Below are 13,189 nucleotides of genomic sequence, written 5' to 3'. Positions count from 1 at the left end.
AATAATAAACTAAAACATAAACACAGAGTCACAGACTCCGGACCATGACACAAATATTATCAAATTTGCCTTATCTTGAATCTCATTGTTTATGTATACATTATTAATCCTGTAGGAAAATGCTTAGTCCTCTGCATTTAACCCATTCACTCAGTGATGCAGTGGGCAGCTACCAATCCAGGATAGCCGCTGTTTGTTGGATTTGAACGCCCAACCTTTCGATCATGGGGCATCTACTGAGCTAGCTGTGCCCCGAGAGCTGTTCTTTAAGTGATGATGTATGAATCCTGTTTCTGGGCCTAAACTACTCTGTGTTTATTAAGCCTGTTGTGCTGTTAAAATGTTTTAATGCTTTTTATCGTATTCTATTACATCTGAACAAGCCCCTAAAAACAGCCAGTGATCACTGTCAGCCTAACCATCGGGAACCCTCACGTTAACTTTTATCAAGTGGAAAAAAAGTTAGCATTCATCCTCCAGCTTCACTGTGTTTATATTATGCTAACATAGCTGTGTCGCTAGCGATCATGTAGCACATCACTATATACCAGCTAACCCAACTTCAGTAACTCTACAGAAGTCACTGCTGTTTAGTTTTCTGTCTTCATTTATGTTGGAAGTGGTAGCAGAGCTGGTATGTTTAGGTGGAAACAAGCAATCTAACTTTAACTCTGTTAAATTTCATATATTCTGTTTTCATGGATGCCTGGATGTTACACCTGGTAGAGCCACACTGATCATTTTATTAAAGATGAAAGAATTTAGACAGTTTGTAACTCTCAGTGATGCCGCAGAGTTCCTTTGGCTTTGGGACCTGCAGCGGAGTTTGGACCTGGAAATGGCTAATGACATCAAACTTAATGGCAGGATAGCATTTCTATTTCTTATTGCATAATTGTGTTGTGAATATTCATCCTTAATCTGTGAAAAAGCATAAGGTTCAGAAAAATTATAGTAATTACAAAATGGTACATTTCAGGCTAAAATAGCAAAGGGGAACCTGTCAGTAGAGGAACGAAAGAGAAGGAACAGGAATGATCGAAAAAGAAGGAGAGAAAAATTAACAGCCAGCCTGAGTTGAAGAAAGAGTTTCTCATAAAGGGAAGGGAAAGATGGAGAAATAGAGTGAAAGAGGGAAAAATAAAGAACACCAGTGATCTGAAAGAAAGAGAAAAAAGGCAAAAGAGAAGGTTTTGGAAGAAAGCACAGAGAGACAAAAGGAGAGAAAGTCCAGCAGGGTCTAAACACACAACCACAGAGAACTTTAGGAATCAAGGAGTAGTAGGCAGCTACTTGCTGGTGAACTATTAAGATGTAGAACCTGAAATGTGCAAAAACAGAATTGTTATGATGTGTCTTGTGATATTACATAAGGTGTTAAGGTTAAATGGTCATTTTGAAAGAAATAATATCTTGTTTTCTACTAGTGCGTCACCACCGTCAGACTTGCGTCACCACCGTTAGCACCTTGTCAACTCCATAATATGGAGTTTTGGTTTATTTTTCTCTTTTGGAGAACCATATAGTTTCCTCCCTCATGATCTTCCAATAAAAATATGTAATTTTCTCAATAAATTTGTAATTTGCATGCTGCTAAATATGAATGTTTCTTATAGAGATTAAATACAAGCTTCTGAAAATATGTATGACTGTAACTTTAATAATAAAAAGCCAAAACAATCTTACTTTTAAATGTGGTATAATTACTTTGAAAACATATGTGCATAAACAATTGAACAGAGAAGCTGCTAATAGTCAAAATAGCTGAAACAACTTAATTTAAAATATAAATTTTTGCATTTCTTTGTGTCTGACGGTGTTGATAAAAACCTTGCACTTCTCCAGCAAAAACTTTGTGTAACAATTATATGTAAATATGTTTTTGAAAAATCAAAAAATATATTTTAGAAAATTAAAACCTGTTTTGTCCCTAATCTCAGGAATCACTGCTCAATCACCTGGATCACCTGTTGAGAGAAAAAAAAGAGAAAACAAGAAAAAAAGAGAGCAATATAATAAACAAGATCATCACGATAACCTATGTGAATATAACAGTAAATAGAGCCCACAGCGTAGCACTCGTCGCATGTCACTGGAGAGTGGCATTAGTCGAACGTCCCTTTGGCGGATATTAGCTACTCACAAATGGCACCCTTACAAACTCCAGCTACTGCAGCATCTCAACGAGGACGACCCAGATCGGTGCACAGAATTTGCAGAATGGGCAAAACAAAAATTGGAACAGGACCCTCAGTTCACGCAGAAGATTTTGTTCAGTGATGAGGCAAACTTTTATGTGAATGGTGAAGTTAACAAACAAAACCACCGCTGACACTAACCCACATTGGATGGATCCCTCCAAGACTGTTGGAACAACAAAAGTGATGGTTTGGTGTGGTATGTGGGGTACAACGATAGTGGGTCCATTCTTCATCAATGGAAACCTCAAGGCCACTTGATATTTGAAATTGCTACATGATGATGTGTTTCCCTCTTTATGCACTGAAGCTGGCACGTTCCCTGAGTTTTCCAGCAAGATGGTGCACCACCACATTATGGGTGCCAGGTCCGAGCATTCCTAGATGAACAGTTTCCTGGAAAGTGGATTGGTCGTTGTTGGCCAACTGAATACCCCCCAAGGTCTCCCGATCTGACCCCCTTAGACTTTTATCTTTGGGGTCATCTGAAGGCAATTGTCTATGGTGTGAAAATACGAGATGTGCAGCACCTGAAACTACGGATACTGGATGCCTGTGCTGGCATTTCTCCTGCTGTGTTGCTATCAGTGTGTGAAGAGTGGGAGAAGAGGGTTAGAAGAGGGTTGCATTGACAATCCAACACAATGGGCAGCACATTGAACACATTTTATAAGTGGTCAGAAATCCCTATCTCCGCCAGGTCAGAGGATGTTTGGACTTATTGGCCAATTTGCATGAAGCCCGGGAGGCGGCGCAAGCTCGGAAAATAACGGACAGACAATGGCCACCCCGGAGCAGCCGCGTCAGCCTCACTTGCCGGATGTGGTTTTGCCCGGCTCATCTGAGCCATCTGCGGGGAGGAAACCAACCATTCCCATTTTATTACGGTGTATCCATATAAATGGCCCACCCTGTAGTTTGTGTCTGTGAGCACCCGTGTGTACACCTGTGAGCATGAGCGCGCTTCATGTAACAATCTGCTAGAGGGTGTGGGGAGCCATAGCCCCGCCCCCCAGGGCATGAGGCAGGTATGGAGGAGATCCAGGCTCTAGACATCCAGAGACCCCCAGAGTGCAAGAGTCCAACGAAAACCAACTGCGGGGCAACCGTGCCACTCTCTCGGAAAGAGCTGAGGAGAGCCCCAGATGAAGGGTCACCCAGCAGCTGCGGAGCTGAATCCAGAGCGCCGGACACCAAGAACCACCAATGCACCGATGTCTGACGGCGTCAGCCACTGGCAGGGGGAGTGGTGGGGGGAGATAGGCCTCCATACCTTGGGGGGCCTGAGATGTCCCTAGAGAAGTGACGTCTGATACCCAACCTGACATATAGACACAGACAAACAGGCACACACAGATACAAACATCCATTCCCACCCTCATGCTCTCATATCAAAGTCAAGTCAAAGTCAAAGTCAACTTTATTTGTCAATTCTGCCACATGTACAGGACATACAGAGAATAATTTCGTTACTCTCAAACCCTAGATGAAATAGCAAATGAACATTTAAATATAAGAGAGTGATTAAAAAATGCAAATAAAATAATTAAAAAGTAAAAATTTTAATAAATACAATACAATTTAACAAGAAAGCTATGCAATATACACTATACAATATTCAGGTAAGGGTAAATGACATTGAGTGTAAACCAGACAGAGTAGTGCAAATAGGCAAATAGTGCAAATGGAGATTTAGTAATATACGGTAAGAGATAGTATAACAACAAAGTCTTATGAGATAATGGCAGTCCAATGCTCCAATGGCAGTCCAATTTGCTATGCAAATACTCAGCACTCACCCAACGTGAAGACAGAGATAAATAGACACTGTACACACAATCACACTCCCCAAACGTACTCTATGCCCCAGGTCTAGGTACCTTTGCCCCTAGAGGGGGAAACTGCACCCAGACCCATGTCATTATAGAGCTTGCTTTGAAAAACTGGTGCGCAGTCATGTTGGAACAGAAAGGAACCATCCTCAAACTGTTCCCACACAGTTGGGGGCATGAAATTGCCCAAAATGTCATGGTAAACTGAAGCATTTACAGTTCCTTTCACTGGAACTAAGGGCTCACACTATAACCCCCCCCCCCCCCAACCAAACTTTACGCATGCAACAGTGCAGTCAGACATGTACTGTTCTCCTGTCAACAACCAAAACCAGACTCGTGGGTTTTTTGTCAGTGGATTACATCTTTAACAGAAAATTTGAAAAACATGACAAAAGAACCCACAAAATCTGTTAAAAGACTGTGATGTGGTCATTTTCTGTGCTATAGAATAAAAATAAAGATGAGCTAAAGTTAATCTTAACCAGGTCAAAGTAAACAAAGTGGTTGTTTTGCATCAATCCTAGATTACCAGAAGAAGAACAGGAAAAGATGGTGGAACGGGCTATTTGTCCTTATGACTTTCTGCTCAAAGCGTTAGAAAGACTAAGAAAGGTAAAGGTTGGAAGAAAAGACTAAAGTGGACTCTAGTAATCCATTAAAAATACTCTCTGCTACAATTTAATGTACATATGTGCATAAAATTAAGTTTAGGGATATTGTGCTCACAAAATAGTTTTGGACGTTAAATCCTTTTGCACATCTGATGGAAAATCCAGTTCTTCCCTTCTCTGTTTTAAGTTGACCTACCTAAGTGAATGGCTCCATAGACTCATGTTTGTCTTTATCTCTATTGACTTTTTCTATTTAATCCTCTATTAAAAGATATTTAATGCAGTTTACCAAATGCCAATGGACACTTCTCCCATTCTTGTCTTTCTTCTTACACCTTTCCCCCTCTCCGAGTGAAGCTATCTCACAGTCTTTTCTTTGTGAAATGAAACACACCAGTAGGCTTTTAGCCAGCAGCAGACTGTGTGGCCAACATACAAACAGTTTATATGTTTGCTGATGTTTGCTGAGCTGATAGAAACGCTGTATTTGTTCCTGCCACTTTATGCAACATTTAATCACGACCAACCGCAGCATCGCACACAGTGCAAGAGTGATGACTTCAGCACTTGTGATGCAGTTTGCTTTATCCTCATCTTCCATGTCACCAGCTGCACCATACAGTGGTTGTGGTTTCAGTTTTAATTGCCTCCCCTGCATTTCTCAGCTTTTGTTACAAGCAAACCTCAGAGCGACTGCAGATTTCCCCCAGCCTTGCAAACCGTAACATTTCCATTACAATCTCTCTATAAAATTTGTAATGTGAGTAATAACTTTATGGTTTGAAACTGTTTTGTGTAACACATCTTTAACTTCATTGACTCTATGTGTCATGGTCCGGAGTCTGTGACTCCGTGTTTATGTTTAGTTTATTATTATTCTGTGGTTTTGTTTATCTTGGGTTTTTGTACTCTTCTGTTTCACGTTTCATGTGCCGATATAGGTGTCCTCCAGTCTGTGTTCAGTCGGTGTGTTTCCTGTTTTACTTTGAAGGTCTCTGTCTGATGTCAGTGTGTTCTGTTTACGTTTCCCCTGCCTCGTCAGCTGTTATGTCTCCCAGGTGTGTTTCCCTCCTGTTTCCCATCCCCTGATTACTGGTGAGTGTATTTATAGTGTGTGTTCCCCCGTCCTCGTTGCTGGTTCGTCTGTGTTGTTCCCCTCCATCTTCCTGCGTATCCATCTCTGTCCATCTCTGGGTTTGGTTTGTTAGCTGTTCCAGTTTCGTTTCTTCTCGCCATGCCGTTTCTGTTTGTATGTCATCCTCCTTACTAAATAAAGTTCACTCTCATCACAAGCCGCATCTTGGGTCCTTATCTACAACTCCACACGTCTGCCACGCTAGACGTGACACTATGGCTTTTTTCATTTTTGATACATTACTTATCTTAAAAATACAAATGTAGGGTGGAGGAGAGAGACTTTGTAACACCCAGCAAGTAAGTGCTGGCAGAGGCTCCAGTACCCCTGCCAATAGATAAGAAATTGCATGAGTGGATAGAAATGAAAGTATAAGTCAGACCAAAGTATAAATGTTTATGTGGAAACTCGTTTTTATTTAAAGAAAATTGATTTTTTTGATGTTTAACTTTCACAGGGCATATAAGAAGAAATAAATAATGGTATAAAGAAATGTGACTCAGACAGAGTTTAGAAACACTTCCTCTTCAGCAACAGAGATGACTCCATACACATACACATAGCTGTTTGCTATGTACCAGAAGTGAAAGTACAAGATACAAGCTTTTGTTCTTTACATCAAAGCAAAGCACTGCAACATCAAGACAACATCGCCAAGATGATTGACAACGACATCGTACTTGAAGCACTGGGGGTGATCTGCAATGCTAAGATAACTTCTGTTCAACAAAAACAAGGAGAAGTTGGCATCGGTTCTGGTCTTCTCGAAGCTTTCAAAAATTTGTTTTTCACAGCTCCTGCTACGCAGCTGCCTGTTACGCAGCTCATTTCTACAGTTGTGGATGGAGATCAAACTTGGTAAATGTTATACTAAACCTCTGATAACAACTACTTTAAATGTCATTACTGAAACAGGATTGTAGGTTTTTAAAAGGATTAGGCTTTAGAATAGAATTACTGGTGCAAAAAATGTTTCAAAAATAATTTAGATGACACTAGTAAAACTGTGACTGTGCCGAGACTCAAAGTCAGGTTGTAGTTTCGAAAACCCAAAGAAGTTTAATCGTTTCACAACAGGATAGAAAAATATGTGTGCTCATTTTTACCTGCATTTCACTTTATATAGTGTAAAAAAAAAGTCCAATTAAAATCCACCATTTTCATTTTCAACAGCTAAAATTTCAGATTGTTCAGACTTCTGAGACATAACTCATTAACTTTTGTAAAACAGCATGACCTATAAGCCATGCATAATCTGATTTAAAATATATTTAAGTCGATGACATGAAAAGACAGCTGATCTGCTTTGGAACTTTATGCTTACAGCTCGGTGTCACAAAGCAGTTTGATGAGGATTGATGGGCACGTGTCTTCTGGATTGCCCGGGAATATAGGTATTAAAGGTTTTCCAGCAAATAAACATGTATCAAAATTTGAAATAGAGGAAAGAAATGGAAGGCGTTTCATCATCAACGAGGAAGAATTCTTTGACCCCAGATTTCACTACGACTTTACTGGAATGAAAGACACAGATACCTTTTACAGAGGTGACGAAGAGTACTGGCGTCCCTATGGTTGGCAGCGTTTTGCTATCAAGGTAAGTATCCCTTTGAAGCAGCCATGTTATTCATGTTCAGCATTTAAACTGCTATAACTGGTCCTTAAACACTATCAAGCACTGGATGATACTGATACTCACTGAAAAAGACGCATTATGAATTCAATGATACCACCGTAAAAGTTACTTATAAAAAATGAAGTGTATAATGAAATGAAGCATATAGTATATGAAATATATAGTAGAATAAAATCAAAAGATGGTTCACAATGTTATTAATAGATCATTTAGAAGCATTACAATGACATTGATATCAAAATATAGAGTTGGTTTTGTTTTCTGTTGCTGGCTTTATTAGAAACTTTCAACTAGCGGCTGTGATGAACAAATAAAATGCAGACTTTTTTCTCTTGGTAGATACAGTGGAAGGAGGGCTGTGACTTCAATAGATTGTCAAAAGAATTTATATTATATTTCACGGGAAATCAGAATAATGACAATAATAATTTTACTTTTACTTTTATTTGACTTTTTAAAATTTGTGTGTAAAACACGTGTTTAACTTTTGCAAAGATAATCTATGGACTGTCTGAAACAAACAAAAGCAGTTTTGATGACCTCAGACCGACAGACTGCGTCTTCGTACTCGAGCTGCGCCCTCTAGATAGCATCCTCTGCTCTTATGTCCCACTGCCCCATCCATTCCAGCCTCTAGATACAAAACAAACAAACAGATGCAGAAATAACTACAGATAAAGAGATAACTTTTGGCTCTTTGACCTATCAAAAGCGATAGTTTTTTTGTTGTTGTTGTTTTTTTTGACTGTGTTCTGCTATGAGTTGTGCCCCTCAGCTTACGTAACTCTATGAAGCTATCATCTGTTATAACATCATAACAGATTTTCTTGCATGAAAACATTTGATCACAGGTCCTGGATAAGTATGATGGAAATGAATGGCTCGGCACAGCAGGCTATCGCACTCGGTCAGTGTCAGGGGAGTGGCCTGTGTCCTACCATGGGACATCTTATGACTCTGCTTGTGACATCATCAAAGGACGTTTCAAGGTTTGATTACATCATCTCTGGTACTGCAGTATTTTAACCAGTGAAAATATGATACGATGCTTTAATATGGCAATACTTTTTTACATGCCTAGTAAGCCTCCTCTGTCAGGAAGTCTGTGTCTCCATCATCTCCATGATGACTTCCCATGATGCAATGAGCATTTCATCTCCACTCCAATTGCTGTATAGTTATTTGACACAATATCTTAAAATATTTCATGAATGTTTATCTTCTGTCTGTCTGTGTTTTTGTCCTCTTGTTGTTTGTTGGTCTTTCTCTGCTTCTCTTTCCCTCAGCCCCTGATCAGTATCTACTGAAATTTCAATAGATTTCATCTTCAGTAGAAGCAGAACATAACAGAAAAACACAATACGTGTTAACAAAGACTGTGATGTGCTCATTCCCTATGCTGTAGAATAGAAACGTGATCTACTGTTAGTTATTGTACATCTTTAACTAAATAAATAAATAAAATGGTTAAAAATGACTTAAAGTTTATCTTATTCAGGTCAAAGTAAATAAACTGTAACATTCTCTAAATTATCTAAATCTCTAAATTAATTTCTAATTCCTCTCACTTTATTTAACAGCCAGGTCACCGTGACGTCTATGGTAGAGGGGTTTATTCTACACCTGACATCGAAGTGGCCCTCAAATACTGTAAAGATTTCAAGTCCAAAAAAAACGGCAAGACGTACAAAGTGATTCTGCAGAATCGGATCAACCCCAGATACAGAGAGAAACACCACAATGATAAGTACTGGCTGGTTCCCATCAATGATAGAGTATCAAAAGAAGAAGAGGAAAAGATGGTGGCGCGTGCCATTCGTCCCTATGGCCTTCTGTTGAAAGAGTTCTAAAAGACCAAAACGGTCACTAGAGGTCGCAGAAAAGCCAAATAAAGACTAAAGCAGACTCTAGTAATGCTCTGTGCTGCAATGTAATGTGTAGTAAACCCTAAAAAAATTTATTTACCCGCATGCATAAAAATGTTTGTGGAAAGAGAAGTGAAGTTAAGGGGTTATTATTATGCTCACAAAACTGTTCTCACTAAGAAATTCAGGTAGACGTTCAATCCTTCTTTGTTCTTATGAGCTCTGAAGAACTGGTGGATGATTTGTAATTCCTTGATGAGATCTATTACCAGTGTTAGTCAAGTTACTTGAAAAAAGTAATTAGTAACTAATTACTGATTAATACTCCATAAAAGTAATCCATGATACACAACCTGAATAAATAATAAAGCAACAGACCTTTCAGCCCAATTCTACTTTTTCTGCATAATCCATCAAATAAAATTGAATCTTTTAAAAACTTGTTTTATCAGTTTTAATCTTTTAATTTTATGCACATTGCATTAAGCAAAAATGAAATTATATTCAACAGTCTTTGACTTGAAGAAATTTGTTTAACATTTAAACCTATTTTCTGCATATTCCCACATATAAAATAAAATAATTTTTTGTGTTTACACTCACTCTTTCAAATAGATGCAAGTAAAACACGGCAAAAAATAAATAGAATCAACGCTCAGAGTCACTAAGTCCTGTCGTTCTTAAATCTATCTTCACCTGTTAAGCAGGAGTGGGGCGGGTGGAGGTTTTCCCGGTGCCACAGTAGTCATGTCAGTGGGGGTATCCGGGGGTTTCTCTGTGAATTTCACATTCCTGTGGCAGCGTGCTCGGTGCTTGCTCAGATTTCAAGTTAAATTTTTCGCTGTAGAAAGACATTTTCTTCCCACGCAGAGTGTACAGCGGATGCTCATATTTTAGTCACTTTTTACCGACTAAAGTAATGTAAGTACGTCCAAGCTTTAAATGCTGCATAGTCGTACTCTGTCCTGCACTCCATACTATCCATTGTTGATCTACACAAGTCTGTTGCTGCCACAGGTGTCGCACGTGCTTATGTCATTGTCATGAGACACTCTCACAAACAAAATCACGGTTTAGTAACGCAGTAAAGCGGCGTGCTTACTGGAAAGTAACAGTAATCTATTTACTTTTTTTGCGATAGTAATCCCTTATATTACTCATTACTTGAAAAAAGTAATCGGATTACAGTAACACATTACTGCTGTTAATTCCAGTTCTTTGAATTCTTAGGGCCAAGAAAGACACGGCTCAAAAGTGGTCCTTTTACTTTAAAAATGATCTTTAATTAACATATCCTGGATATGGAGACCTGAACACACGGACACACAAGCTCAGGTCTGAAGCACAAAACAGGAAGCCTAGTCATTTATATACTTGCTCTCTACATCATACCACACTTTAAGTTTCAATCAAACAGCCTAGTTGGTTTCACTTTCACTTCATTCTAGCTGCAAAAGCAGGCTTCTGCAAAAGCATGTAATTTCCTGTCAGTCCTGTCGGCACAAACTGTACTAAGAGTTGGGCCTCTCTTATCCAGAAAAAATATAATAGCAGATAAGCCGATTATATTTTTAAATTCCAACACTGCCCATCTCTGTCTATAATAGCTCTTAATTGCACATGATCACACATTTTTACCAAAATATGTATATATCTAGTTGACCTGCTCCTTTTTTCTCATTTCTCATTTTCACAATTTAAATGCATTAAAAATGAAAAAAACTCCCCATCATTTATAATATTGCACTTTGATTCATGCTAATTTTATAAATAATGTGTTCCTTTGCTTTACTCTTTTTGAAGTGTGAAAAAAAGCATCTCCAGAAATTATTGTTTGTACTTTTTGCTGCAAAAGTGTTTCTTTGATGCTTGTTGTTCTTGCATGAGGGGAGAGAAAATCTAAAGTGTAAAAATTGTTTAAGATGAAATTATGTACGTTTAAATGAAATGCAAGCTTAGAGCAGAAAATTGTAAAAGGTTTGATATTTGTGCAATTTTACTTCTCAGATTTTGAAGATTTTAGATGTTTGTCACTAGTAAATATGCTTTTAACTATGTATATTGAGTTCCTTTAAATGTCCCAACATTCTAATCAGTCTAATTTGTAAGTGGGAAGTTACTGAGCTCTTTTTTGTCACAATATCTATATAAATATCCAGTAAGCAGGAGTTCACTGGGTAAAAACAGCTTGAGCTAGAGGTCAGAGAAGAATTGCCAAACTGCTTCATGATGATAGGAAGGTCATAGTCCCAAGTGAGAGTGTGTCAGGAAGCGTGTCCTGTGTGATATCTTAAGTAAGTCAAACATGTAGATCATCGAGAAGAACATTTCGATAACGGATTAGTCAGATCTGTGGACAACACCAACAACCTCTGATGCTGTTGAAAGGCATGTTCAGAGGCATCAAGAAAGACGGAAAGGCAAGGATGTAAGGAGAGGTAGAGACCAGGTGAAAGGGGAGCAAAGCCAGGCGCTACTAATGCTCTAGTCCGCTGTCGCTAGGAAGAGAGATAGAGCAGGTGTCATCTTGAAGGAAAAACTTGTGTTTTGGAGGTGAAGAAAACAGAGGTGAAGAGGAGGTGTTGGTAGGTATGATGTTAAGGAGAACAATGCTGAAGAACAGAAGGTAGTGGATCTTGTGAAAAAGATGGAAATGGCCGTGATGAACACTGATGGGGTTTGCAGAATGTACTCCACCATACAAAATACACTGAATCCTGGCAAAGGTACTTCTTGACACTGGGCTGTTAGAAAAATGCTACATTTTCATTAGAATTTCTTGCTTTGTACAAACTAAATATAAAAGTGAAAAACAAGTACATTTTTGCCACCCGCTGGGAAACTAGTCAGGTTTTTAATATATAATTTGGTTACTAGATTGTTACTAAATTTGTTAGTAGATAATTGATGAGATACTAGATTATTAACAGACAGTCAAACACCTTCTCCATATACAGATTAGTATTACAGAAAAAATATAACATTTTAAAATATAAACAATATACTATTAATATATTTATATTAACAATATATATTAGCAGTAGATGTGCAGGGAATGGGAGGGAAGGTGCACGAAAAGCAAAAACATGTCATCGTTTCTGTCACTCACAAACAGGTGAAATATAAATTTAAAAAAAGAAATATCTGCAGGGTGAAAGGTATCGGATTTACAGAAATGTTACCAAGAGACAATGGGAAGGAAAGAAAATGCCTTAAGCCTAGGATAGAACAAGTTTGGAAAGTTGGAAAAGTGTCCCGTTTCTGTGGCCCTTTTGGATACATTGAAGGTCAGTTTGGAATTGATGGATGAAAGTGTGTTTGTTTTTTGAAAAGTGAAAATATGTGATGGTAAATCTATCTGGAAGATTGGCTATATGTTTTAATAGCATTCTTCTCATCTGATAGAAATCAAAATCATCCAAATGTATGATTTATTCCTCATGACATAGACATAGACACATAGCACTCCACTCTTTTTGGCCTCAGGCTTGGAGGTGCTGATTCTCGTTCCTGCTGCTTCACGTTAGGCTGCAAACCTCTCTAGTGTGAGCTGGAGGCCACCACCTGATGAAGTCAATGGAACCACATCATCTGCAAAAAGCAGAAAGCTATTCTGAGGCCAACAAAGTGGAGGCTTTCTGCCATCTGGCTATGCCTAGAAATTCTGTCCATAAAAATTATGAACAGGAGTGACAAGGACAGCCCTTTGTTCCCATTTATTCTACCTGAAACTATTAAAATTGCCATAAACATTCCTAACAGCCTGAAAGAAGATTTGAAACAAGGAGAAAATTTCATGAGAACGCTGGGCTTAAAATCTGTTGAAACAGGTCTTATGGATTGATGATTCAAAAGTTTTTGATTTAAATCAATGTAAGTATGTACGGAGGAGGTTAGAAGAAAGGTACA

The 13,189-nt window shown here is 38.5% G+C and overlaps 1 protein-coding gene across 4 annotated transcripts; it reads left to right on the top strand.

The window, feature by feature from the left end:
* Window positions 1-5,533: 5,533 nt before the first annotated feature.
* LOC113010653 (uncharacterized) lies at window positions 5,534-11,337 on the top strand. 4 transcript variants are annotated; one of them, XM_080292212.1, is made up of 5 exons: window positions 5,534-5,739; window positions 6,237-6,637; window positions 7,106-7,376; window positions 8,267-8,404; window positions 8,702-8,892. In XM_080292212.1, exons 2-5 carry the CDS (start codon window positions 6,438-6,440, stop codon window positions 8,720-8,722), a joined length of 630 nt encoding a protein of 209 aa, XP_080148338.1. In that variant the 5' UTR covers window positions 5,534-5,739; window positions 6,237-6,437; the 3' UTR covers window positions 8,723-8,892. The 4 variants fall into 4 exon arrangements, with proteins under 4 accessions (XP_080148338.1, XP_080148336.1, XP_080148337.1 ...); XM_080292210.1 differs by lacking the exon at window positions 8,702-8,892 and adding an exon at window positions 8,996-11,337 and having other exon boundaries at window positions 5,549-5,739; XM_080292211.1 differs by lacking the exon at window positions 8,702-8,892 and adding an exon at window positions 8,996-11,337 and having other exon boundaries at window positions 5,549-6,078.
* Window positions 11,338-13,189: the final 1,852 nt, after the last annotated feature.

This window comes from Astatotilapia calliptera, chromosome 18 (genome assembly GCF_964374335.1).
Source record: "Astatotilapia calliptera chromosome 18, fAstCal68.1, whole genome shotgun sequence".
In the NCBI taxonomy this organism is placed as follows: domain Eukaryota; kingdom Metazoa; phylum Chordata; class Actinopteri; order Cichliformes; family Cichlidae; genus Astatotilapia; species Astatotilapia calliptera.
Note: the sequence above shows the minus strand (reverse complement) of the source record. Positions and strands in the feature narration are given on the sequence as shown.

What these genes read in the sequence shown, in the direction of transcription:
- LOC113010653 (XM_080292210.1), top strand. Translation starts at nt 6,438, where the DNA reads ATGATTGACAACGACATCGTACTTGAAGCACTGGGGGTGATCTGCAAT. An exon ending in GGCAGCGTTTTGCTATCAAG is followed by an intron (nt 7,377 to 8,266) that starts GTAAGTATCCCT and finishes ATTTGATCACAG; the next exon opens with GTCCTGGATAAGTATGATGG. An exon ending in TCATCAAAGGACGTTTCAAG is followed by an intron (nt 8,405 to 8,995) that starts GTTTGATTACAT and finishes TTTATTTAACAG; the next exon opens with CCAGGTCACCGTGACGTCTA.